The following is a 25,561-nucleotide window of genomic DNA, read 5'->3' as shown; positions in this document are numbered from 1 at the left end:
CTGGAAGGCTTTTTAGAGGCTGGTGCAGAACATGGCCGCCTGTTTAACAGCGAGTCTACACGAGAAGCGCTACAGTGGTGTAGCTGCACCCAATGCAGTTGTGTCACTGTAGCAGGTCTGGTCATTACACAAAGTAAAACTATTTCCCCATGTTTATTCCGCCCCCACCCCCCACTGTTCCTCAGACATTCTTGTCAACTGCTGGAAATGGCCCACCTTGATTATCACTACAAAAGGTTTTTTTCCCCTGCTCTCCTGCTGGTAATAGCTCACCTTAAGTGATCACTCTCGTTACAGTGTGTGTGGTAATACCCATTGTTTCATGTTCTCTATGTATATAAATCTCCCCACTGTATTTTCCATTGAATGCATCCGATGAAGTGAGCTGTAGCTCACAAAAGCTTATGCTCAAATAAATTTGTTAATTTCTAAGGTGCCACAAGTACTCCTTTTCTTTTTGCGAATACAGACTAACACGGCTGCTACTCTGAAACCTGACATAACCTGTAATGTAGGGAATCCCATGGTGGGCATATGACATCCTGCGGTATGCTGTGACAGGCATTGTGATGGTATAAAAATCCTACACTGGGCAACAAGGGGTTAGGGAGCAGCCAGCCCTGCCCCACCACAACCGCAAGAGATGCACGGAGTGGATGAGGAGTTAAAAGGAGCAGAACAGCTCCTTTGTGAGCAGGCAAGGAAAGGGACCTCTACCTTGCAGCTCCTGAGAAAAGGGTTGAGGGAAGGCAGGATCTCTCCCTCACGCTTGCCTGAAGGCCCTTCCCCGATGGAAGGTTGTACCTAGACAGGGAGGCATTTCCCCTTCCCCTACTAACCCAGTTTTGGTGTTGATTCCCCATATTTATGGACTACCCCTGAAGGGGAAGGCCTGGAACTGACCTGGCCAGAGGGCCAACCTGCATTCCTCAAAAGGGGGAGAACTACCATACCATGCTCGGCTGTGAAGAGATACCAAGTGGTGAGCTGACGCCCTTCACTTCCTCCTGTGATCGACTTCAAACTTCGGACAATGGTGAAGTGATAGGAGGTGACCCAGGGAGGGCAGCCTTAAGGCGCTCTTGAGCGTCAGACCTTGTGTGGCCTTCACAAGGCCCTGGGCCAGAACCCTGTAGAGTGGGAGGGCCTAGGCTTCCCTACCAAAACGTCTCACTGCATGTTGAAGGGCCTAAGCTCAGACCACTAGGCAATGCTTCCCATGACCAAAGACCATCACAGACATGCAATTCTATACTTGCATGCAAATGCCATGCTCCATCTCTGGAGCCCTGCATGAATACAAATGTACACCCACAGATGCAGATATAAATCAGTATCCACGGAACCGCAGGGCTCTCCCAGGAACCACAGCAGGGAAAGGAGCAGAACATGGGGCTGCCACTCCCAGGAATCAGTGCCCTGCACTGGCAGCTCGTACAGCACAGCTGTACCCCAGCCCCACCCACTGGGATGGGCACTATGCTCACTGGCAGCTGTCCCTGGTCACACTCTTGTGTTCAAGCAGCATGCACGCCCCCCAAACAGGAGACAGACATCCATGTGGAAGGGATGGGGGGGACATTAGGGCAGTACCACGCTGGAGGAGCACCCCTGGGAGTGGCAGCCCCATGTTTTTCTCCTTTCACCACTACGGTTCCCAGGAGAGCCCTGCGGTTCTGCGGATATAAAGTTGTATCTGTGCCGGGTGTAGTGATCTCACATGGACAGTGTGTGCGCGGTCATGCTGTGCAGAGGACAGCATTTTGTTCTACAGAAATGGTACCTTCCAAGCGCATGTGAATGCCAGACGGAATCCTCCCACGAGCACAGCTGATCCTGGCATTTACAATGCATGCCTTGCGAACACAGATGGCATGCCACTGGATCACAGCTTCGTGATCTGCAGCGGTTGCCCACTGGCCTCCAGGTGGAATGTAAGGTGATGTGTTTGACCTATAAGTCCCTGAATGGCCTAGGACTGTCTTACCTAAGAGACTATCCTTGTCCTGTTCAACACTACTGCTGCAGAGCTCAGTGGAGGTACTTGAGTTGGAGCCTTTTTGCTGTATGTAAGCGGGGGAATAGTCCCGCTATTGTGGGGAACTTTCCTGGCTTCTGCACTGTCCCAGTGAAGTGGGCTAGCGAAAGGATCTGAGTCCTCGCTCCAACTTCCTTTACCCAGTGGCCTCGCTGCCCTTGAGCCCTTCCACTCTCCTGTCTGGCAGAGTCCTCGTAATCCCAACAAGGCTGGGCCCAGGATTCCTGGGGGGCTCGACCCCAACCCTGCTGTGGTCACCTAGGCCAGAGGCTAGGGTGTCCCCACTCCGGGTTACTCTCTCTGCACTGGGCACTTCTCTGACCCAATGACCATTACATACAATTTAAAGCAAATGCAAGTTATTTAATCACAATTACTTTTTAAAAGAATAAGGAAAAAATGGGAAAGGTTAAAGGAAACACATTAGCCCGCTCTGTGGCAGGGAACATCACAAACAGCGTCTCTGGAACGTCAGGGCAGTTCTCAGTCTGTTCCTTGTAAGTCCCAGGCCTTCTTCTCAGGCCCCGGCTGTGCTGCAGGGATGCTGTGGGTTGGACACTTGCTCTGGTGGTGGCCACATGCTCTCAGGCTCTAAGCGGTAGGACCCTTCTTCCCAGTGTCGCCCCCGCCCTGTCAGGGTTATGATCCAAGCCTGGCCTGCAGAGTCCCTTGGCTGAGGCGTCTCCCTGTGCTGGGCCCACTGCCCCCCTCGCTCTCCCCAGCTGCTCACTGCACCCAGCACCGGACTGCTCCAGCCCCAGCTGCACCACTCGGTCTCTGCATTTTTGCTGCGGCTGCTGCTCTGCCTCCAGTTCCCTGGGCTGCTTCTTTGGCCCCTCTGCCTCTGGTTGCTGCAGCTCTGCTCCCAGGACAGGTCTGCTCCGCAGGCTGCTTCTGTGACTCTGCTCCCAGCACTGACCTGCTTCCTGGGCTGCTTTTCTGGCCCCTCTGGCTCTGGTTGCTGCAGCTCTGCTCCCAGGGCAAGTCTGCTCTCTCTGGGCTGTGCCTCTGGCTTTGGGGCTGCAGCTCTGCTCCCAGGACAGGGTCTGCTCTCTCTAGATCTGGCACAGCTCTGCTCCCCAGCTCAGCTTGGGCCGCTGCTTTCTCCTTAGCTCGGCCCCACTCAGTCTGACCCAGGCAAATCCAGCTCACATGGAGGACAGGACCTCCCTGGCCTCCTGACTCCCTGATTAGCCTGCCCGCCCTGTCTTTCAGGTTGACCTGGAACATTGGCCTCTCCCCATTGTTCCTGGGGACTGTCAGTCACAGAGTCCTGATTTCCCATTGACCCTTCCCCTTTTGGTACTAGAAGCTAGCAACTAAAACACCCGCACTGAATGTTAGTAAGGGGGCAACAGTCCTCTTACATGTAGAAAAGTAGGTGCTGCTCTGGCAGGGAACTTTTGCTGAGCATCTCTCAACTTTGGACTTCACTTTCTCGCTCTGAAATAGCTCTAGGCCTGCTTCAAAGTGCATCTTTTCTAACAGGGCTCTGGAATGGTCTTGAGAGGGGTTTCCAGTTGCATTTAGGAGGAAATATTTTAATTTTGTTTTCCCTCCCCTGTTGATTGTATGGATTTGCAGGGGTGGGGAGGGAAAGCATGTGCTCAGTGACTGGGTTATGAGTAGCAAAAATGCTTAGAGCCTGGAATAGCCGTCACTCATTGTTAGTTATTTAAATATGAACACATGACAGCCAATTAAAAAGGAATAAGATGATCTCATAATAGCTGGAGATAATGGGGTTTACTTGTTGTTTTCATCTTTTTCTCCAAAGGGATTTACTGATTGAGTTCTAGTTTCCAAGTAGAGATGGTTAAAACTCAGAATTGCTGATTCTGTTCCAAATCAGAAAAAAACCAAAAACCAAAATCTGTTTCTGATTAAATGAAATTTAAATTTTTTTGCTAGGCTAAGCAAAACTTTCTGTTGGAATAATATTGAAATAGATTTTGAAACAGTCATTTCAAAATGAAAAATCTAAACGCTACATACCAATAAGGTCAAAGCACAACATTACCGACCTTATCCAAAGCCTTCATTTTTACAAAATTTCAAGTGAAATTTCATTGACAGTCCTGCAGAAAGGTTCAGTTTTGACACAGTAACTCTTTTCTGATATCGGAAAATTTTAAACCAGCTCAATCTTCAAGCTTTTTCCAGGATTTCACAAGCCAAGTGCATGACAAATATCCAAAAGTACTGAAACGATACACTGTCCATTTGTGTCACTTGTATTGGTTGTGCAGCAGAGTCTCCTAGTGGGAAAATGAGCACTGACACTGCTGCACTATTGCTGTTGTTAAAAACTGTTTTAACCAGCAGCCTCCATTTTTCAGCACTCTTTAAAATGCGTTTAAAAGGAGTTAAGTCATGTTAGCACTTAAGCAGAATTTTGATTTAGTACTGCTAGGCACAGGAAGAGAGAATGTAATATTAAGAGACAGAACGTTGAAATGAGGGTCCTTCATTTTGCAATTCTGACTCAGGAGAATTTTCTTTTGGTCTTTAACTACAGATAGCTCAAAATTCATAAGCAGGCAGTCAGTGCTTGAAAGAGGCAGGAGTAAAGCTTGAAATGGATTCTAAAGCTGGATAGAGCTTCTGTTCGGGCACAGACAGTAGTTGGAATGGAGCTGGGAAAACCACACATGCTCTGGTTACTCCAGCCTAATTATGTCTATAAGTCATCTTCATAAAAATATCTGATATTTCATTCATAATAAAATACGGCTTGGAAAATGTTCTTTACACACCAAACAAAATGCTGTGGACTAAGTCTATTAAAGGTGGTTGAAATTTTTGTGGCAGAGTTGGAAAATGGATCTATTTATCTAAATGAGAATTTCCTTTGGAAGTGACTGATTTTTTTTATTTTATTTTATTTTTTTTACTATTAAATTTTTCAGGTTTCCCTTGAAAAACTGAATACCAAATATTTACTGGAAAAGTGACATTTTCCATGGAAATTTGCATTGAGACATAATAGTTATTTTCAAACTCTTTGTGGTTTTTAGTTTTCAGTCACTTGAAAATTGAACCATTTTGGGGGGTTGCCTTTAAAAAACTGAGCTTTTTTTTCTTTTTAAAGAAATCCAATGGAAAAATACTCCTTTCTTGACCAATTCTATTTGCTACTCAGCAGTCTACATGGAATCAATATTTAATAATCAATTATTAAAACAAAGAAATGCAATATAAAAAATAGGCATTTAAATGCTGGTGTCTTCTCAGTGATTACTATGCATCTGGGAACTTGGAAGAAATTTTTAAAAAATCTATGAAATGCCTAGTGGGACCTTAGGGTAATGTTGTAAGGGAAAGTGCATGCTTGCGAGATAAGCAGAATGCTATTAAGGGAGTAAACAATGCATTCTCACCTTCACAGATATGGAGGCTTTAGCACATATTTTTGCCACTGCTTCTCTTCTGCATATTTCATGCAAGGAAAATAATGTTAGCCCCAAAAAACTTTTCAGATAAATGAGCTTAATCTTGGAATGGGCCAACTGAATAAGATAAAATACCTGAATCTGGAAGCACTGGAAATCTTTTAGGAAAAGACTGCTTTCACAGATTTCTAACACAGGTTCACCCAAGAAATTTGAATAGCTCCGACAAATACCAAGACATTTTTGGTGCGGATCTGATCACTTTTTAAAAAAAAGGTTTGCCCATCGATTGACACATGCCCGTGTTTTATCACTCTTCCTGCAAAGTAGTTGAACCAAATTCTCTATTGGTGTAACTTCTATTGAAGATCTGTGTTCTGTTGAAATAAGGGGTAGAGATTTGTCTAACCTTTAAAAGGGAAACCTTTCCATTTATATTCCCCTCTGAACTGTTGTACCTATAGATCCCAGTCACAGCTGAGACCCTCTTGTACTAGGCACTGTGTGTGTGTGTGTGTGTGTGTGTGTGTGTGTGTGTGTGTGTGTGTACACACGCAGAGAAAACCAAATACCTATCTGAAATTGTTTGTATACAGTAGCATCATGAGGCCCGATCAAGATGAGAGCACCATTGTTCTAGGCATTATCCATACCTGTAATAAGAGGTGGCCCCTGCCCCAAAGAGCTTAGACTCTTAATTAGAGAAGACCGATAATGCATGGAAGGGGAAACAGATACACAGCACTGAAATGATCTCTCCAAAGGCACATGACTGGCTACTGGCAGAGCTGAGAATAGAGGCTAGATCTCTAGTCCAATATATACTGGACCACACCACATCTCACTTACCGTCTGTGTACACCTAGCCACATCAGTGCTGTAATTGGTCTTCACCATCCTCCGTTCCCATGGCTTTTATGAGTTGAGCTTTGTATGGATCGTTTAAAGAGCAAAATGCTGGAGCAGACCCATATCTAGAAGAGTAGTACTTCGCTACTATATAGGATGTATGTTGCACACACCTATGCAGAGAAAAGATTCTTGTAGATATTCTATATTAGTCTGACTATTGAGATTAGATTTAAAAATATAAAAAACCTATCTGCATGAAAACTACATATTTTTGATCTTTTTTTATATCGCTGTGAATCCACCAAGGGTAGGAAAGTATTAAAAATAGTTATTCTAAATATTACTTGCTGTAAATTAGTTTCTTGTCTAGTTTAACCTTCAGCCAGACATGCAGACAATGGCCAGACGTTGTGACAGCATGGAGACCAAGCTAGCAACCTCGTCTGGGACAGACAGATACAAGTGGCATTCTAACATAGCAGATTGTGCTATCTAATGTTTAATTGGGCAGACTAATAACAAGAAGTCATCGAGGGACAATGCAGAGAACATTTCCTTTGGATCTCAATGCCATTAAAGGTTTCAGAGTAGCAGCCGTGTTAGTCTGTATTCGCAAAAAGAAAAGGAGTACTTGTGGCACCTTAGAGACTAACAAATTTATTAGAGCATAAGCTTTCGTGAGCTATGCATCCGATGAAGTGAGCTGTAGCTCACGAAAGCTTATGCTCTAATAAATTTGTTAGTCTCTAAGGTGCCACAAGTACTCCTTTTCTTAATGCCATTAAATTCCACTGAAAAGATCTAGCATAATGAGCACAACAGTGTCCCAGCATTTGCTATACAAAAAATCATTAGTGATGATGGTCAACCAAGTAGGGTCCATGCTGTGACCATACCCCAAGGTGAACAGAAATATATTCAGTAAGCCCCTGTTGGCTGAGGTTTCTGGAGTAAGATAGCAAGCAAACAGCTTTCAGACATGTTACTGAAGAGTAGGGGGTCAGCTGTAAAAAGCTAATGAAGTCAGCCAGTGGGAAAGATAATGTTTAAAAATAATTTTGATCTATACCGTGGCGTTTTGGTCCTGGAGATCAAAGGAACAATTTGCAACGTAGGTTATAACGGTGCCTAAGAAAGCAGCATGATTTCTGTGCAGTCATGAAAGCAATTTTGTACAAGAAGCAGTCTGCCCCACCTTCTCAATCTCGGGTGGTGTAATGGGCTGTCATTTAGTAGGTCTTGTATCCATTGACTTCTTTAACTAGCGAAGGTTCATAATATCCAAAATATCAGACCTTAAGAAGGTCAAACTTTCCAGCAAAAAGCTACGAACAAATGGAGCTCTTGACCCTAATCCTGGGAAGTATCCCTGTTCAGGAAGGATGTACGTATAATTTTAAGAATATCTTCAAGTCCCATTTAAGTCAGATTCAGTTTTCAACAATGTTTTACTGAAAGCCCAAAAAGTATTGGGTTTTGGGGGGGTTGGTTTTTTTGTTTGGGGGGCAGGAACTCACACAATTGTGAGAAATTAAAGACATTTCCTGCAAGAAACAATTGGCATTTTCCAACCAGCTACAATTATTATAAGTTATCATTACACATATGAAAATTCACTGTGGATGGAGATCCAAAATCATCTTGGTGAAGAAGATATGGCTCTGGAGCTCAATGTCCTGCAAGATCAAGATGAACTTGTCTTTTGTTTCTAGAGAATGCAACCCAAGAGTGCCTGTTTACACTGACCTTCCCACAGTAATAGGGAAGTCTCAGTCTCTCTTTCTCTCTCTCTCTGCTGCCACCCCAAGTCCTAACTAGGACCATACTGATACTTAAACACATTGTATTTGGCAAACGTACCGTTGTTATTGGCATTATAGAAACAGGAGGACATCCTGATCTCCCTTAAATCAATCGGAGTTTTGCTGTTGATTTCAATGGAGCCAGGATTTCACCCTCAGAATCTAAACAAGCCTTAATTCAGAACTAGATTTGACAGAAAGTGTTGAATATTACTCTTAATAAAAAATAAGAGTGCAGTTTAGCCAATAAGCCAAAAGGTGGAAAACCCACTATGCTAATAAATGTTGTCTGTCTGGAACAGACACATTTTTATGTCCACAGACAAAGTTAAAACTCATTCCAAATGCCCCTAACAGCATTCAGCCTTCTTCTCTGTTGCTTGTGTGATGTTTGAAGGGCAGGGGCCAAATTCTTAGCAGCTGTAAACAAATGAGAGGCCCCTGAAGTCAGACTTGCATTCAGTCCATCAGGTCTGAGTTGGACACCAAGCAATTCAGAATCCAGTGAATAATAGGGACTGCATCAAACAGACATGTATCAATAAATACTGAACTAGCTAATGAGCCACAAGCTTTGGAAACCTTTCAAGACAACAGAATCTAGATGGCCTATCACCAAAGGTAATTTGAAGGCCGTGGAGAGGACCATCAGTACATCCAACGGCTGCCTCATCTTCATTGCACTAAACACTCCCCTGAAGATAGCACTTCCATATTTAAAATCACAGTTCCAGCATAACTGCTTTTCCAGTACTATTTCTGGAGGTAAATGCTTTCTGGATTGGCAGTACTTGAAGGAGTGGTCAACATATGACAGTGCCTACTACTGTTTTTAAAAGTGCAGCTGGTAGTTTATTAATCTTACAAGCCTTTGGACGCTACTTGATCATAGTGCCTAAATTTTTGAGAAGTTTTTTGGTTGAGCTCTAATACTCAGTGGAAGTGTAAGAAATTAACATTATTTCCATAGCTGATAACCTCAAAACCACAATGATTGCCCATGCTATGCGTTTGAGGATTCATCTTGTACTTAATGATGTGCTTAAAATGGAAGTGTTGTTAGCCTGCTATAGAAGATGGGCAGAATGAATGGCAAAAATATGACAGAACTGCTATAGTCCCTGGCCATCTGTTTAGGACCTTTATAGAGACCTGATTTTAAAATTGCACACATCTGAGGTCTCTAGCAGACTTTTTGCTTTGCAGAAGGCCATGTATCAGGCTGTGCCGTCCATACTATTGTCACTACAAACTGGTATTCTTTACATACAGTTGTGAGCAGATGCCTTTCTCAACCTGCTCTTAAACAAACACAGATGTGCAGTGCTGAAACTCATCCATTTCTTGTTACAAAAATGCTCGATACTTGTGTATATGTAAGAGGGGCGTAATACATATAGTGTCAGTAGATGGTGCTCATGAATATGTAGGATAGTTTCCGGGTTTTGGACAATCAGTAGAACTTGTTGTGTACTGCAAATAGCTTCCCCTAGCCATTCTTAATACTTCCTAGGGTTTGGCTTTAACAACAAAGATGTTAACAATAACACATGCTTGGGTCTGAACTTTGCACTTCTTCAGCACCTAGGGTTCCTACTTCAGATTTGTCAACTCACACTCCAAAGCCTCTTTCCTCCAGAGCACAACTGCCTCCTCCTTTGTAGTCTGTTACACCACTCAGATACATGCTTCACTGAGCAGACAGAACCCACTTAAACCTTTCCAAGTAAGAACAGCACCTACAAGCAAGATGGGTTGTTCCAGGGGAAACTGTTTAACAGCCTGCTAAACCCTGACTGAAACTAATAAGCAAGGGAGATGGTAGAAAGAACTTGTAAGAATCTACGGAGCATTATTGTCAGTTGTGCTTTAAAGTGTTTGGAAGCCTTAAGTATACGTACATGCTAATCTCATTATCTAGCCTTCATGATGAGTTACCTGAGCAAGTTTTCTGTTTTGGTTTTCTGTTAGAAAAAATAGATCTGAATCACTTACATGAAAACAGAGAGCCTATCATCCAATCTGAACAGAGAATGTGTTGAACGGAAGCTACTGAATGATTTCATAGGCTATCTATAATTACAGCTAGCAAAAGCCACTTTAATGATGCGCAGGAGTTGGGAGGCTAAAGGATGTGGGCACATTGTCCGTACAGGAGCTGCTATATCACACTTAGTGCCTGTCTCTGCATAAATAATTCTGTTTCAGAACTGCCTCTTATGATTAAAACTTAATATGACATGTGCACACACAATGTTGAACCTTGCTATCCTAAATAACGGGTTATAGCTAATTTGCTCTGCAGTCTCTTTGCATCAAAAATACATCAAAATTCTGTTAAACATCTTCCACCATTTTTACTGGTATCACTATGTGACTGGATATACTTACTGGATACAATAATGGGAAAATAAGTTCAAGGTTATTTTGGTGTGTGACCTGCAATAAAATTGCTGAGTAGATTAGGATCAATTTCTGGAGACTATTTTCTATCCTCGTAACACACAGGGTTTGGCTATTTCTATTTGTTCCATAGGGGTTAGTGATTATGGTTTACAGTGGCTTTTTAAGTACTTATCTTTTTTATAAGCCTCTAATGTTTGTATTGTACTGTTAAAACATAATAAGGTCTTCGTTATGATGACGAGACTAGTCATGTAACCTCAATGTGTTGGGGAATTTAAGTAATGTGCATATCTGTGGTAGATTTTATACCACAATAGCTAGGAATAACTTATACACACAAATATAGTTTTGCTCATTCAAGGACCATAGAACTTGGCCATATATTAATGGGCTTGTCTAACTAGTTAGTGCACAGCAAGCCAGGATGTAGATCTACAGCACGCTCATGTGCCACATGCTAAGTGGTCAGGTTGGCCACCCTACCATATACTAAAATGTCCACAGTGTCTTTCACGATAGCTCAATGAGACCTTTGAACAGCAGTATGTGTACTCAAGCTGCGAGTCACATCACTGGCTCATAGTGTAGACATAACTTTAGTGTGCAGCAGGCTAGCACGTTGCACATTCATACCATGGCTTGCTGCACACTATGTTACTGTGTGGACAAGGCCAGAGATGTGCTGAGGAGATGGGTTTTTGGATGCAGTTTAGGTTTCAGACAGGATTTGGGATTCTGATTTCAGGCTGAATTTAGTTTATATCTTCAGGTTAGATAAATTTGATACCTCCCCAAGATGCCTGCTTAGAAATAGTCTAATGTAAAAGAGGGATAAACTATTAGAGTTAAGATTACAAAATTCTGGTCTGATCATGCAGTTGTTCTAGATGCCAGTAGTTTAACTGTGTAACAATTTAAGTATCAACCCCAAAGGGGTTAAGAAGTGGTACGTTCTTTTTCTATAGTTTTTTCAGAGCTGAGAGTACAGAAATTCATACCAACTAGTGCAGTGTATCTGCGATTGGGAGTCTCTTAAATATAGACTTCCGCCAAAGGTCATTCTTTAATATTTTATCTTTTGCTGATGCAGTCAAATCAATGCACATGGTAGCTGGCAATGGTGCACTTTTTAAAACTGCTTGTTTTTGGGATTGTTGGAGAAACGCAGCATTAATTCTTAATTTTGTACAAACCCAATTATCAAGTGTATGTATCATTCTGATTGGACAGGGGGTGGCACAGAGCAATAATTGCTTCAGCTCCACCAACTGTAGAATGCATAGACCTAAAATGTTTTGTTGTAATATTCTCCAGTATGTCAAATGTTAAGCTGGTTATATTCCTTGCACAGTTTCAGCGATAAAATATACTTTATATTAAAATACTCTGGGCTTTGTATAGTGAGTTGCTGGTCCCAATCCAGTTCCTACTGGATAGGTGGTTACATCAAATGGCCACCACAGATGGCTTTAATATAGTAGTCTCATCAGTAAGGCCAAGAATTATATGGGCATTACTGTTGTTTACATGGCACCAGAAGAGACCCATAATATAAAAGTCTCCAGCCCCATAGAGCATGCAGCTTAAGGATAGGGGAGAGAAGCAGGAAAGCATCACAAGAATATATTATTCTGAGTCTGTTTAGTATATTTTCTCTCCCCCCCCCCCAGCCCTTTAAATGGCCCCTTCAAGTGAGGATTTGAGGCATACTAGTTTGGCATGATTTGGTTAAATCTGACACTACAGTTGCCCATCTTGTACTTTTTTATAGATAAACAAAAGCCCTTTGTCATCCAGGTTTTCAATCTGGCACCTTTCAGAAACATTAAATAAAAATTAATAATCCCGGTCACACAACTCATGTCTCTGTTTTGGGCCTTATACTTCACCCTGAGCATGTGCCTGGCATAGCCTTTGCAACACATCTCACTTGGCGAGGGACACATGTTTGACTAAGAATAGGCAGAGAGGCTTTGGCCTCAGATCCCACCTTTTGCCTTCTCTACTTTTCCTTGGAGGTTGAAGGGCTCTGCATTTTCCAAGGAAATCTTTGCACAATACCAACCCGTTAGCATCCTTCTTAAAAAACAGGATTTGGTTTGAAAACAGAGAATCTGATTAAAAGAAATGGTTTACATATCAGTATATTTGACTAAAGCCCAATGAGACAGGCTTTCCTTAGCTTAATTACAGCAAAGAGAAGAAAATCTACATCTCTAGAAAGGAAGGCCTTTTCTGACACTTCCACTGTTAAGTCCAGAGAGCATTTCTCTCCTCCATCCACCCTACCTCCCTCTGCTTAACAACAGAACTGAGTACATACTGGATTTTTTTTTTTGTTCAGGAGCCAAACCAAAAGGTTGGGGGTTTTTTGTTTGTTTGTTTTTTAAATAAAATAAAATTTAGTTCAAATCGGAACCAATGTTTTCAAAAATTTTCATTAACTTGAAAAACTCAAAAGTTCATTTAGAATCAAACAAAATATTTCAGTTGGCTTGAAAAGAAACTTTCTTAGAATTTTTTTCATTTTGATTCATGTTATTTTAAATATTGGCCAAATGAAAAGCTGTTTCTAAGTCAAAATAAAATGTTTTGACTTTAAAAAAAATCAATTGAAGCTATTCGTGAAATTCAACCTGAATTTGCAAATAATTTCAGAGACCCCCCCAATGCATTTTTTTGGCAAAACATCTATTTGCCAAAAAAAGATTTCACCCAGCTCATCATCAAGCCCAGGTGTTAGAGTTCATTAACTAATCAGGGTGAAGCTCCATCAATGTTTCCACAAGGAGTGTTTTCTGTCCCATTTTCTTTTCCTCCCTTCCTCCTCCCCCAACCCTACTATTGTCCCCTATTTATCTCTGGGAAATTCCCCCAGTTTCTTGTTTCCAAATCCAGCATTCCAAAAATTACATTTATTTCCACTTCTGTAGACACTTCTAACTGGTTAAGGAATGACTTTTGATTTGTCTGCCTGGTGTTGAGACCAGGCTCCTCTTGACCTACTGTGGGCATTTTGCTAGTTGCCATTTTCCTTGGGGGGCTAGGAACAACTTTTTCCCTCATCACCATATTGGCAGGATTGGGTTGGTTTTTTTTGTCTCCCAACAGCAGGTCTGGCTCTCAATGGGGTGGAGTAGGATTTTACCCACGTTTCCCTTTCAGTGAATATCCTGATAGAACTAGTATTGTTTTCTTGTGAATTGCTTGGGAGATTGCTTTCTATAAGCTAGACTCTTTTAATTAGTTCACTTCCTAACTTTTTTGATAGGGCTGGGGAAATATCCCTTCCGTCTGCCATAAAATCATTGTTTGAGAGAATCAAAACCACTCACCTTTTCATCTCACCTGTGATGGGGTGGACTCGGTGTGCAGGCCCCCTGTTGGAGGCCTCATGGCTCTGCGTTACCCCACCCCAGAATAGAGTAGAGGAGAAGTCCTCTAGGCAGCCTAGAGTGGCTACAGAGAAGCAACCAATTGGAGGGGCTGCTGGAGTGACCAATCAGGTGTCAGAAGGGCCATATAAAAGGCAAGCAGGCAAGCAGAGAGTTCAGTTTCTTCTTGGATCTCCAAGAGGACTAGGTGCCTGGCTGGTTGAGCAGCAGGATTGTGGACAGGTCAGTGTGGGCAGGCTGAGCTCACAACCTGGCAAGGGCACTGAGATGGGGCATGGTTGAAGATTGAGCCCAGGGAGGACTCCTGAAAGGACACCAGCTGCAAGTATAGAGATGAGCCTGGGTTGCGTTGTTGAAGACAGGGCATCTGAGAAGAAACCTTAGAGCTATGGCCCCATTCCAAGGCTGGGGAAAGAACCTGAGCCTGTATACCCTGGAAGGGAGGATAGTGAATGCAGCTCAAACAGAGGGCTGAGTCGCTGAAGCACTGTGATTTCAGGCATAATTGGTCAGGGAAGGGGGTGCTCAAAGAGGCAGGTGCTGACCCCGTTACGTTGCTGTTGATGCTTCAGCACAATCCAACAAAGTACTTGAGCATGTGCTTAACTTGAAGCACAGGAGCAGCAAAGCACGTGCTTTGTAGGATTAGGGCTCAGTTGACCTGCCTACCACACAAGCTGTGTATTAGAGGATAAAATCATTTCAATAATATGAGCAAAACAAACCTGTCTCCTTCCACAAAGACCACATTTGTAACAGTAAGAATCTTTTGCACTTTCAGTGCATCTTCCTTCATGGATCTCAAAGGATGAGCTTAGCTAGTAAATAAAGCACATGTTGGCCCCATTTTACAAATGAGGAGGAAATTAATGTACAGAGATTCAGCTAGAGTGAATCGGAGGCAGAGCAGACATTAGAGTCCCAGTCCAGGGAGTTCACACAATCAGGCAGAGATTACTGAAAAGATGTACAAACCCTTTACTCCAGTGCTTATGCAGAGGGATGCTCCCACTGAACTCAGAGTTTTACCTACTTCATGTGAGCAGGATCAGCCCTGATCACTAGACCTGGATTATGCTTTTTTTGCTTGAAGTTATTTTGATGTTAGACTGATTGTGAAGGGTCATTTTGTTTTAAAGAATATGCCTTTTAGGGTTATTGCTGCTGCTGTCTGACAGTAGCAAAGCAAATTGATGGTTATGGCATTTCTTTGAGGGCAAAGGGAACAGGAAAGGTAATTAACACTGTGAAAAATATTTCTGTGGCTGTAGAGATGAGCTGGTCTAGTTAACCTGACATCTCCCTGGCTCTCTCTTGCTCACGCACCATTTGTGTATTGCATTTCCTAAAGTAATCGACCATTCTCTTTCTATTAAAGTGAGTGCAGTAATCTTGGCAGGTGGCAATCAGATAGCACATAGTCTTTTTCTCTGACAGGCTACAGAGTGCTTCATCTTCTGGTTCCATCTCAGTCCTAAGGGCCTAGACCTTACACTCGTGTGAATATCCTGAAAAATAAAGATACTGACAAGCACAGTGAATGATTCCTAGCTGTCATTTGAGACCAATAAATGCAAATGGCTTCCCTTTCCAACAAGAGCAATGTAAAAATGCCTCTTCTATCTTACAAATGTGAACTGGAATGATTGCATGGAGCCTTCTCAGATGCACACTACCTGCTTGTCAGGATGAATTCCATTGAAAAACTCTGAGGTCTGGCATAACACACAAACAAACCCATCACAACCAATTGTGCAAGTGCACATATAGTGCAAGTATTTTAACTCTGGAAAGAACCTGCCTGACATTTCCCCTAGAGTGATTCTTCCATGTTTGTGGGCTTCTTCCCCCAAGCTGTTTTCTCTGCTGGTGCCTCCCTGCTCATGCTGCTGGCAGTATGTTTTTCTTTCTCCCCCCCCCCTTACAGCCTATGTGCTCAGGATAACACATGCTTTTCCTGGAGCTTCATCCAACACCTTCTGAAACCAGTGGGAGTTGAAACAAGCCCCTGATTTCTGGCACCTCAGGCCTGCAGAGTAAGATGGCTTACTCGATAGGAAGGTGGCCTCCATGAATCTGGAGACCCTAACTCCATATTGCAGTGTCCAGAATCAGTTCTCCTTCCTGCTTTAGCCTTCCACAATGGCCTACCTTTAGCCTCAAGGAAACTGAGATGCCAAAAAGCTCATGAATTTATTACCACAGCAGTGAAGTTTTCCTGCTTGAAAAGGGTGATTGGAAGGGAAAGTTAAATAGCCCCTGTACTAGTGAAATTATGTCAAACTTGGATCATCATGTGTTCACCCCCTCCCCTTTTGTCCTTCTCACGTATGACAAAAATATCTAGAGAAGAGATCACTGATATCATTTCAACATCACTAGTAAATTTCACTACACAAGACAAATTATTATATATTCTTTTCTCATTAATTCCTAAGGCTATAAATTTTTGTTTGGAAGATAATTGGAAATGCATCACCCACCACTCTTTTGTTGTGTATTTCAAAGGTCTGTGGGTGAAAGATTTATTTTTTTATTTGTTTCTTTGAGATTCGCTCTATGGAGCTTAGTTCAAAAAAATTATTTATGTATTCTGGTATCCCCATGACCTGGCTTTCTATGCTTGATAGAGAAGACGTTACATAGTCACCATTATCAAATACTGGAGGGAGATGCATCCAGTTTTACTACTTTTGGGATGGATGAATGGTTGGCTAATAGCTGTTGCATATTTGAGTCTTATGCTGAAAAAATAATGAAGACTTTCATGATTCTTTTTCCCACTAGGAAATATACCATAGTAAACTTTTGAAACATGCATTCTATCCTAAGCATGCATATTATTAACACACAATTTGCTCCTTTTGTAACTAATATATATATAAAGGACACTGCCAAGTTAAATGTCCAAACATGACTTAATTTAAAAGTGGATTTTTTCCTCATTGATCTGAGTGTTGCGATTTATTTTATGTTCTCCCTTTTAGTGGATCAAACATTAGCTGTGAGTAATGGGAAAATCCTCCATACAGTCAATGTAACTGTGTGGGATACATTAACTAGTTTAAAATGAGTTATTGTAGCAAACAATGCCTCATGGTGGCTCAGGTTTTTTTTGCAATGATCTAGATTTCTATACACTTAACTGGGAAATCCACTTAAACTGGTTCCCTGGGGACCATCCCCATTATTTGAAAGCTTAACTGAGTGACACTCAACAGCGATATAAGTGAAGAGTAAATGAAACAGCCCTTTCCAATGAACTTCTCAATTACATGTGCAAAGCTGTCTAAAGACTTAAGGCAGGTTAAGACACGGCAACATATAGGTAGCTTTAAGTACTAATGTGTGTTAAAGGCTTATGGCATTTCAAGCACTTGTGTCACTTGAAGACCCACATTAAGTGGCTCTTGGGATCATTGGGAAGATGGCTTAATTGGAAGGTTAGTCTTGTACTTCTCAGTAGGAAGATGCCCAGATATTCTTCTCTTTGCTCCAATAACACCTATATGGAAACTCCATGTTCAAAGTAAGTTACTGTTAGTCCTTTGTAAACAGGGTATAGATATGCATGAAATAGATCAATTTGAACTTACTGAAAGAAGTATATCTAATGCTTAGTGTACAAGAAGGGAAGGCAAGACACTTGGATTCTATTCCCTGCCTAGTCCATCTGGGCCACTTCAGTGCAGCCACTTCACTACCCACCAGTGTCAGTAAGGGAAACCCAATCTGGCTTTGTGTGAGCAACCAAGTGACAGCTGCTCTGTGCCTTGTCCCCATTGTACAGATGGGAAGACTAATAATATTTTCCATACTTCACAGGAGTTTGATAAGACTTAGATATGAGTGTTCCTAGGATGAAGAGTTCTATAAAAATACAAGTAGTTAAACAAATTTGGTTTTAAATCACATTGGAGTTATTTCTCTCTGCTACAGTTCTCATCAGGTAGGAAATATTTGGTAGAGATGTGTCAATTTTTATTTATTTTATTATGACAGCTTGATCTATTTGCACATAGAGCATGGTCATTCATATTTATAATTCCTTTTTAATTTTAAACCCTTATTGATCTTACTGCAACAGACTTGTGTGTCTACATACACACATCAGTGCCCTTCAAATGATACCTGAGACATTATCCCTGAGTTTACTACCATATATGTTAGTGCATTTTCTTTGTACATTTATTCCTGAAACATAAACTTTTTGTCCCCAATGAAAAGATTGTGATTGTGAGTAAAACGCAATACCCTAATAGTTGCATCCCGAGCCTACTAACTAGTAGTGTTGGGAAAGAATTTTAGTTCTGTGAACACTTTCATGTTGTCAGAATTATTCTCTGTCCTCAATCAGGATGAAAAGCCAAAATCTGAAAATTTGTCTTGGAACTGAAATCCCATAATATTTCCTTTTGGAATCACTGAAATGTTGTGGTTCTGAAATAAAATATGCTAGCAGGGATGCTCAGATGCATGAAAAATGACACAATTCTGAATTCTGTCTTTGATTTGGTGGTGATGGTGTTTGAAGTCAAGGGCAAACCTCAGGATCAGGGTGTGTGGGGGGTTTTGTTTTGTGCAGCACCTAGCACAGTGGAACCCTAATACGTGAATTGGGCTCCTGGGAACTACTGGAATACAAATAATACACGGTGTATGTGTTGCTGAGAGCAAGGAAGGTACAGCACTAGCTACAGGATGTTCCTGGAAGATGCCCACTTGCTCATTGTAGTTCCTCATTTGTGCATGAAAACTGGCGTTTGAACTTATCCATTTAAATAAACAGCGGAGGTTATTAAAAACTGGCTGATTGCCTTGGATAACTAAATATTATTTTTCAGTTTGGGCATTATTAATATAGGAAAGTGCAAGGGAATAACTCCTAGAGCAGCTTACCTTAGTATCTCCTAGATACAAGTGGTGAGCTCTCAAAGGCCCCTCTGTGTAGCCATAGAGTTCTGAATGGACACACATATATGCTCTTTTTGTGTGTCTCCTAGAATTGTGTGCCTTTTGGGCCAATGCAATTAATCTCTATTTTTACTGCAGGGTAATGGAGATCAGAATCTGACCAACAGGGCTGGCATGGCAAATCTGGTATCCCAGCACTATCTAGAGCCATATAGAAAGAGGCCAATGTAAATTGGAGAACACAGATTGAATAAAAATTCGTGGGCATAGAAATAATATCGAACTGTGGGTGCTATAATAATTATGCAAAACATTAATGAATAACACCACAAAATAGGCCGAACCATGATCATTAGGCATCCCTGGCATGTGTTTGTGCCATAACTGTCCAGTGCCAAGAGCCCTGGGTATGATCCGTTATTAATTTAAGATGGAGAAAAACAATGGGGGGAAAAAAGCAGGGATTGTAGAGTACAGGTATGCTAAGACTTTACATAAAGGTTTCTGGGAAGAATATATTGTTTGTTGTATGCCTCAGTCCATTTCTGAGTGAGAGAAAAGACTTGAAGTTATTGTAATAAAATATAAACTGTGATTTAAAGAAGTTTACACCATTAAGTGGGGGTAGGATGACCAGACAGTAAGTGTGAAAAATTGGGACGGGGGTGGGGAGTAATAGGAGCCTATATTTAAAAAAAAAAAATCGGGACTGTCCCTATAATATTGGGACATCTGGTCACCCTAGGCAGGGCAGGGGAAGCATGCGCAAATGTTTCCTAGAGAAATCTGTCACTACAATCTGTTTCACTGAGTTACCTTTCTTGTAGATTCAAACATTGCTGATATTCCATTGGTCACCCAGAATGCCCTAAGCACGTACAGCTGTGGAAAAGGCTTAGGGCTTTGCTTCCTTCCCAACAAATTCCCAGGATTGGACATGGCTAAGAATTGAATTCAAGGCCTGATCCAAACCAATGGAAAGTCTCCAGTTGAAGTCAGTGAGTTTGGATTGGGCCCTTTCCAGACCTCTGGTGCCGTTGTCAGCATCAATAATGCTGATACGTCACACACCACTATGACTTGAATAAAAAGTGGTGTGTACACTCTATTGGTCAAGAGTAACAGCCATGTAAACTAAGGGCCCAATCCTGCAGGCACTCACCAAACGTAGCGCAAAATCTTGGCCTCACTGAAGTCCATAGGGAGTTTTGCCATTGATTTTAAATAGGGCCCAAATTTCTCCCTACAGAGTGCTTGCTATGATGAGTAGTCTAATTGGCATTTACAGTAGTGAGCACTACGCTGACAGTATTTGCATTATTGGGCTCTAAGGTATTACAGAGCCTTTTCAGTTTCAGACTACGCTACCATCCACACTGGTCAACAGACTGTGATAGTTCATGGGGTGGGGGAGTGGAGGGGGAGAGAAACAGCCCTTCTTTCTCCTTCTTTCATTTCTGGATGATTGAATTCTGAGAGCAGCAGAGATTAACGTGCTGGATTCTGATCTGAAAATTCAGTCCTTAAACCAACGTGTTGCATGTTTTATTCTGGTCTGTTTCAGGTGTGGCTTTGTGGTGGCAGCATGGAAGTCCTGCCATGCTCCAGAGTCGCTCACATTGAACGCAAGAAGAAGCCCTACAACAATAACATTGGTTTCTACACCAAGCGGAATGCTTTGCGAGTAGCCGAAGTGTGGATGGACGATTACAAGTCTCATGTTTACATTGCGTGGAACTTGCCACTGGAGGTACAGTCTTTCCTTCAATTCATGTAGTCTTACCTCTTATCTTTTTAAGATCTTAAACAGTACATAGCTGTCTTTTTGCATCATGATACAGATGGTGTAAATAAACATAGCTCCGTTAACTTTGCTGGAGGGTATTACTGGACGACATAGAAGTCCGTGTAACTATGCCAATTAACACCAGCTCAGGGTTTGGCTTGTTCTTTCTGAAGATTAAACACGCAATTTATTTGCCTCGCACTTCAATTCATATTTACTGTGTATTTATATCACTGACGTTACCCAGTAAATTTTGTCTTTCTGTGGGATTAAAGACAGCAAATGGTCAAATGTTTCTGCACCAGTCAGTAAATGTCTTTTTATCACACTTTCATGTGGTGAATGTACATTATATGCTTTGCTACACAGACCCATAGTAACAGGAAACCATCACTTCTATAATAACACCATTGTAAATTCTCCAACTTGTAGCCCAAGCTCATTCTGTTGAGAATGTATTCTACAAAAATTGTTGGAAAAATAATTTCTATTCCAAGTTCCCAGCCTTGAACACAGTGCTTTACAAACATAGGCTGAGCAGGGTCTCTGCCCTGAAGACCTTACAATTTAGAGACAAATAGCATTTAGAAACCATGTTTACAGATGCCTTAGATCCACAAACATCCAAGACAATGGAACAGCTATTCATGAAATGGGCTCCAATTCCAACAGATTTGTGTTTGTGAAACTGCTCTAAATAGTACAATACATTGTGTGATATCCTTGGTGGCTATGTTTATTTCACATAAATGCTTGAACACTGAGTTTTTGCAAAAACTTCTTAGTTAAATCCTTCCTTGCAGAAGCCAGGAGCTTCCTCAAACTCTGCTTTGCAGCGATTTTGTTACTCACAAAGGCTACATTTCTGCAATCTGATACGTGTGGGTCAACCTCAGCTTCTGTGCAGAACCCCGTTAACTTCAGCAGGACTTTGCACAGGCATAAGGGTCTGCCTCTGTGGGCCAGCTTACAGGATTGGGGCCTCAGCTTGTAGTACTTCATGTCTCCAATAGCAGTTGTGGGTGAATGTTGGATAGGGCCTAATCCAACTCCCATAGAAATACATGGGAAGACTATTGACTTGAGTGGCTGTGTCACCAGTGAACAGAGTTGTTTACCTATGCCCTTATTAAAGTTTAGTTTCAAGGAGCCACTCTGGATATCCATATCCAGGAAAAACTCCTTTTGACTTCAACAGGAGCTTCTACCTGCAGAGGGATTGCCAAATATATGCTTAGGCTTTATAGAGCACATCCAAATAAAGAATTCCATTTAGTACAGCAGCTTTGGTCCTGTTACAGTACAGTGTGCTTATAAGAAAACACCATCTTTGAGGGATGAGCGTGCTGCCACTGTAGTCTGAAGAAAGGTTAAGTCTGAGGAGATTTACTGGCATTTGGACACGCAGTAACATAGCCTTTTGTTCTTTGTCAGAGAACAAAGAGTATTTCCTTGGTGCAGTTGATTAGGTACTAACCTTCTGAAAGGGATTTCCTGATTTGACATGCTGAGGACTGCAGATGGTCCCTAATTAAAATGCTGTTGTGAAACAGATGAGCTGGGGCTTATATGATCTGAGTGTTGTGAGTACTCCAAGTGCCTGTGATGAAGAAGGAAAGATAACAGGAGTCTGACTGCTTTCTAGCTTTTCTTAGGCTGTATCTGCAGTCATTCTTGTCTAACTTGAGATAGCGTTCTAAGCAAGTTGAGTGGGCTCAGACCTAAGCCTTAGACCTTTCTGTGTAAGAAAGTGAATAAAAGTTTCTTTGGGAGGCTTGCATTTGGGATGAGTGGCTTTTTGTTTTTTGGAGCACACCAGGGAGAGTAGAAAATTAGATCCCAAGTTTTGAGGGCAGTGAGGTTCTATGCATAAGGAGCAGAGGGAATCTCACTAGAAATGGTCTTAAAAGAGCAGCTGAGTCTTTTTCAAATGGTTCAAGAATTTTCTATGGGCATTATTAGTCACCCTGTGAGGGTTTAATTTTAAAGTACCTTTGTTCGTAACCATTACAAAACTTCCTCAGTGCAAACATGTATTGACCCCTTCTTTTTGTTTTTATATAATATATGGAACATGTTTGCTCAATGTAAAACACCATGCTCTGAATATTTCAGTCTGACTGGTTTATAGGCTTGCTTAGTACATCATCCCAGCTCACTTCATCCAGATTTTATACTAAGTTGAATCATATTTATTTTTACCTATTGGTACCATTTAAAATGCTCTCTTCTGAAAAGCAGAGTGAACAATTCGTTAGAAGATCATTACAAGTGTTGTCCTAGAAAATTGCTTTCCTGACTGAATCTAATGAACTTTGAAAATACAAAAGTATAAAAGACACCTGTTTAAATGAATAAGGATGGTTGTATCATGCCTCTAATTTCCCAGACCAAACTATTACTCTAGTTCTTGAAATTACTTAAAAGAAGTTAAAGATGGGAATAATCTGAGTCATTTTTCCTGGCCACTGTAGGATTGTTCACATTGGGACATATACAATAGCTTTGCTCATTTTCAAATCAACACAACTAATGGGGCTTCTACTGTTTCCCTTGGGAGACTATTTCAAGTATAATAGTTCAATTTGTCAGAAGGTTTTCCTGAGGTTCAACCTAAACTTAATTGTCTCCATAATTTTATTCTATTACTCTTGATTTTGTTCCCCCATGATGCCTTGAGTCTTTCTTTTACACCTTCCTAAACATGCTCACTCTTCAGCCATCTATTAGCAAAATTTCACAAATTTCATTCTTTTAGAAGGGACAGATTTTTAAGTGTACAGTCCTCATAATTGGGGCCAGATTTTCATGAGAGCTCAACACTCAGTCCCTCCCACTCTAATAACCTATGGCCAGATTATCAGCACGTTGGTCACTGAGCTCTTTTGGAAAGACGGACTCTTACTTGGGTGCCTAAATGGGAACTAAGCTCTTCTGAACACTTTGGGCACTGATCCCTTCAGGAAATTCTCTGGCTTTAGGGACTGATCCAAAGCCCACTGACTTTAATAGTCTCTTAATCTTTCCTCAAAAGTCAGTTCTTCCAGCTTCCTAAAATCTTATTTGTCTTCTCTGAATTCCTGCCCACTTCGCCTCAATCTGTCAAGTACTGAGGCGTTGACAATTGAAAGAATGATTTTAAACATGTTTTTTAAAATGTATATTTCTTCCTGTTTATGGCTATGAGATACTTGTCTTTCTATTAACCTGCTTGGACAAGGGTTTTTTTAGAAATGGGTGGGGTGAGGGGTTGAAAATAGCATAGTTCTGCTGTATGTAGAGTGGCGCTTGGAAATCTTCAGCTGTTCAGCAACCATATCAAAACTCAAGGAAATCCAATCCCTTAAATAACATGGCAAGAATAAACTCTTACCTAAGGTGCCACGTGTGTGTCTTTCTTTTTCAGAATCCAGGCATTGACATTGGGGATGTCTCGGAGAGAAAAGCATTAAGAAAAAGCTTAAAGTGTAAGAATTTCCAGTGGTACCTGGACCATGTTTACCCAGAAATGAGGAGATACAATAATACTATTGCCTATGGGGAGGTAATTAAGACAAAGCATGTTCTTAACACACACCGCTAAGTATCGTACTGTATAAAGAAATGACACATGAGCATGCCAATGTGTATCTAATCAGAAACACCTTTCAAGATGAACTTGAAGAGCTGCATTTTAGAATTTGTTCACCGATCCCTGTAATGTTTTGAGCGTTAGGTTCATTCCCAATTTTAGGGTCCCATATATACTCTAATATTGAAATAGTTACCACAATATTGTGCATGGTGCCTTCTAAACTCCGTTGGATAAGTGTGTGTGTGTGTGTGTAAAAATATTTTTTGGAATGTGCTGTCCTATTGTAGTAATTTCTTAACTTACGCTTGACCTAACTTTTCTGCCAGTTTGCAGGGGCCTGGACATATGTGCTCTATAGGGTGTAATCCTTTGCCCCAAAGCCATACCATTGTGCCATGTAAAGAGACGGAATTCACTATTGACTGACATTGGGACCACATGAGAATTATAAAAACAGCTATTCACAGTAATTAAGTAATAATGATCCATTGCAATACATTTCCCATGGAATAGTGACTGCCTGGGCAGTCGCCAAAACTGCCCAGGGATCTCAGCTGGTCATGAATCCCAAGAACATGTCCCGCACCAATGTTATGTCTTTTAAGCTGGAAATAGAGACAGGAATTTTCAATGTGTGATATAACTTCACTTGGTCTATATGGGGAGATTCTGGAGAACAAATGACTACATGAGCAATTCTCATTGCTTGACTCATGTCTCAACACTTAATTCACTTTACAGTATAAATTTTAACACGATGTCTGTATTAGTATGTGCAAGCTTCTCCTTGACCTCTTTTCAGTTTCCTCAATTTCTCTTCTCTTCTCCTCCCCGGCCAGTAGCATATGTGTACATCATTTCCCACCTCTCGGTTACCACACTTCTCCTAAGTTCCTTAAAAATGCCTGACTAATGGCAAGACTGCACCAATTTCACTCACAGCTACAGCTTGGGTGAGCATTATGATCTGGAGATTTAAAAGCTATAAACACTTTGCAGTCTTGCCCACAAGAAGCACTGCAATGACCCCTATGCCCTCTATTACTCTTTCGAAAAGAGGTGTTGCCAGTGCTTGCTGCCAACTGCAATATGGGCACAAGAGTGGAGAGCTCTGACCATGTATCCAAGATGGCTGACTGCATCCTCTGGGCAAATGAGTTGGGACTTTTGCCTAATCGCTAGACCTGGGTCCCATCCTGCTCTCTCATGGTAGCATGAAAAGGGTTTCTGATGTCCTTTTTCCCCCACGCTCCATCATTGCACCCACATAAGACACTCTGAATTTTATTTCAGGGCTTCTAGAGAACTTCAGCATAAGGAATAAAGAGTAAAAAAGAAAAGGAGTACTTGTGGCACCTTAGAGACCAACATATTTATTTGAGCATAAGCTTTCGTGAGCTAC

The 25,561-nt window shown here is 41.6% G+C and overlaps 1 protein-coding gene across 6 annotated transcripts in view; it reads left to right on the top strand.

Annotated features, from left to right (window-relative positions):
• GALNT17 (polypeptide N-acetylgalactosaminyltransferase 17) overlaps nucleotides 1-25,561 on the top strand; it is a 279,918-nt gene that overhangs the window by 240,950 nt on the left and 13,407 nt on the right. For 2 of the 6 annotated variants that reach the window (XM_038376323.2, XM_043499465.1), the window contains 2 exons: nucleotides 20,364-20,549; nucleotides 23,992-24,129. In XM_038376323.2, the coding sequence (XP_038232251.1) occupies nucleotides 20,364-20,549; nucleotides 23,992-24,129 (324 nt within the window). Of the gene's footprint in view, nucleotides 1-14,042; nucleotides 14,211-18,916; nucleotides 19,060-20,363; nucleotides 20,550-23,991; nucleotides 24,130-25,561 lie in introns of those variants that run through there. The other 4 variants (XM_043499466.1, XM_043499467.1, XM_043499468.1 and 1 more) reach the window with 4 other exon arrangements.

This window comes from Dermochelys coriacea, chromosome 17 (genome assembly GCF_009764565.3).
Source record: "Dermochelys coriacea isolate rDerCor1 chromosome 17, rDerCor1.pri.v4, whole genome shotgun sequence".
NCBI classification, from domain to species: domain Eukaryota; kingdom Metazoa; phylum Chordata; order Testudines; family Dermochelyidae; genus Dermochelys; species Dermochelys coriacea.
This window is presented reverse-complemented; position numbering and strand designations above follow the sequence as displayed.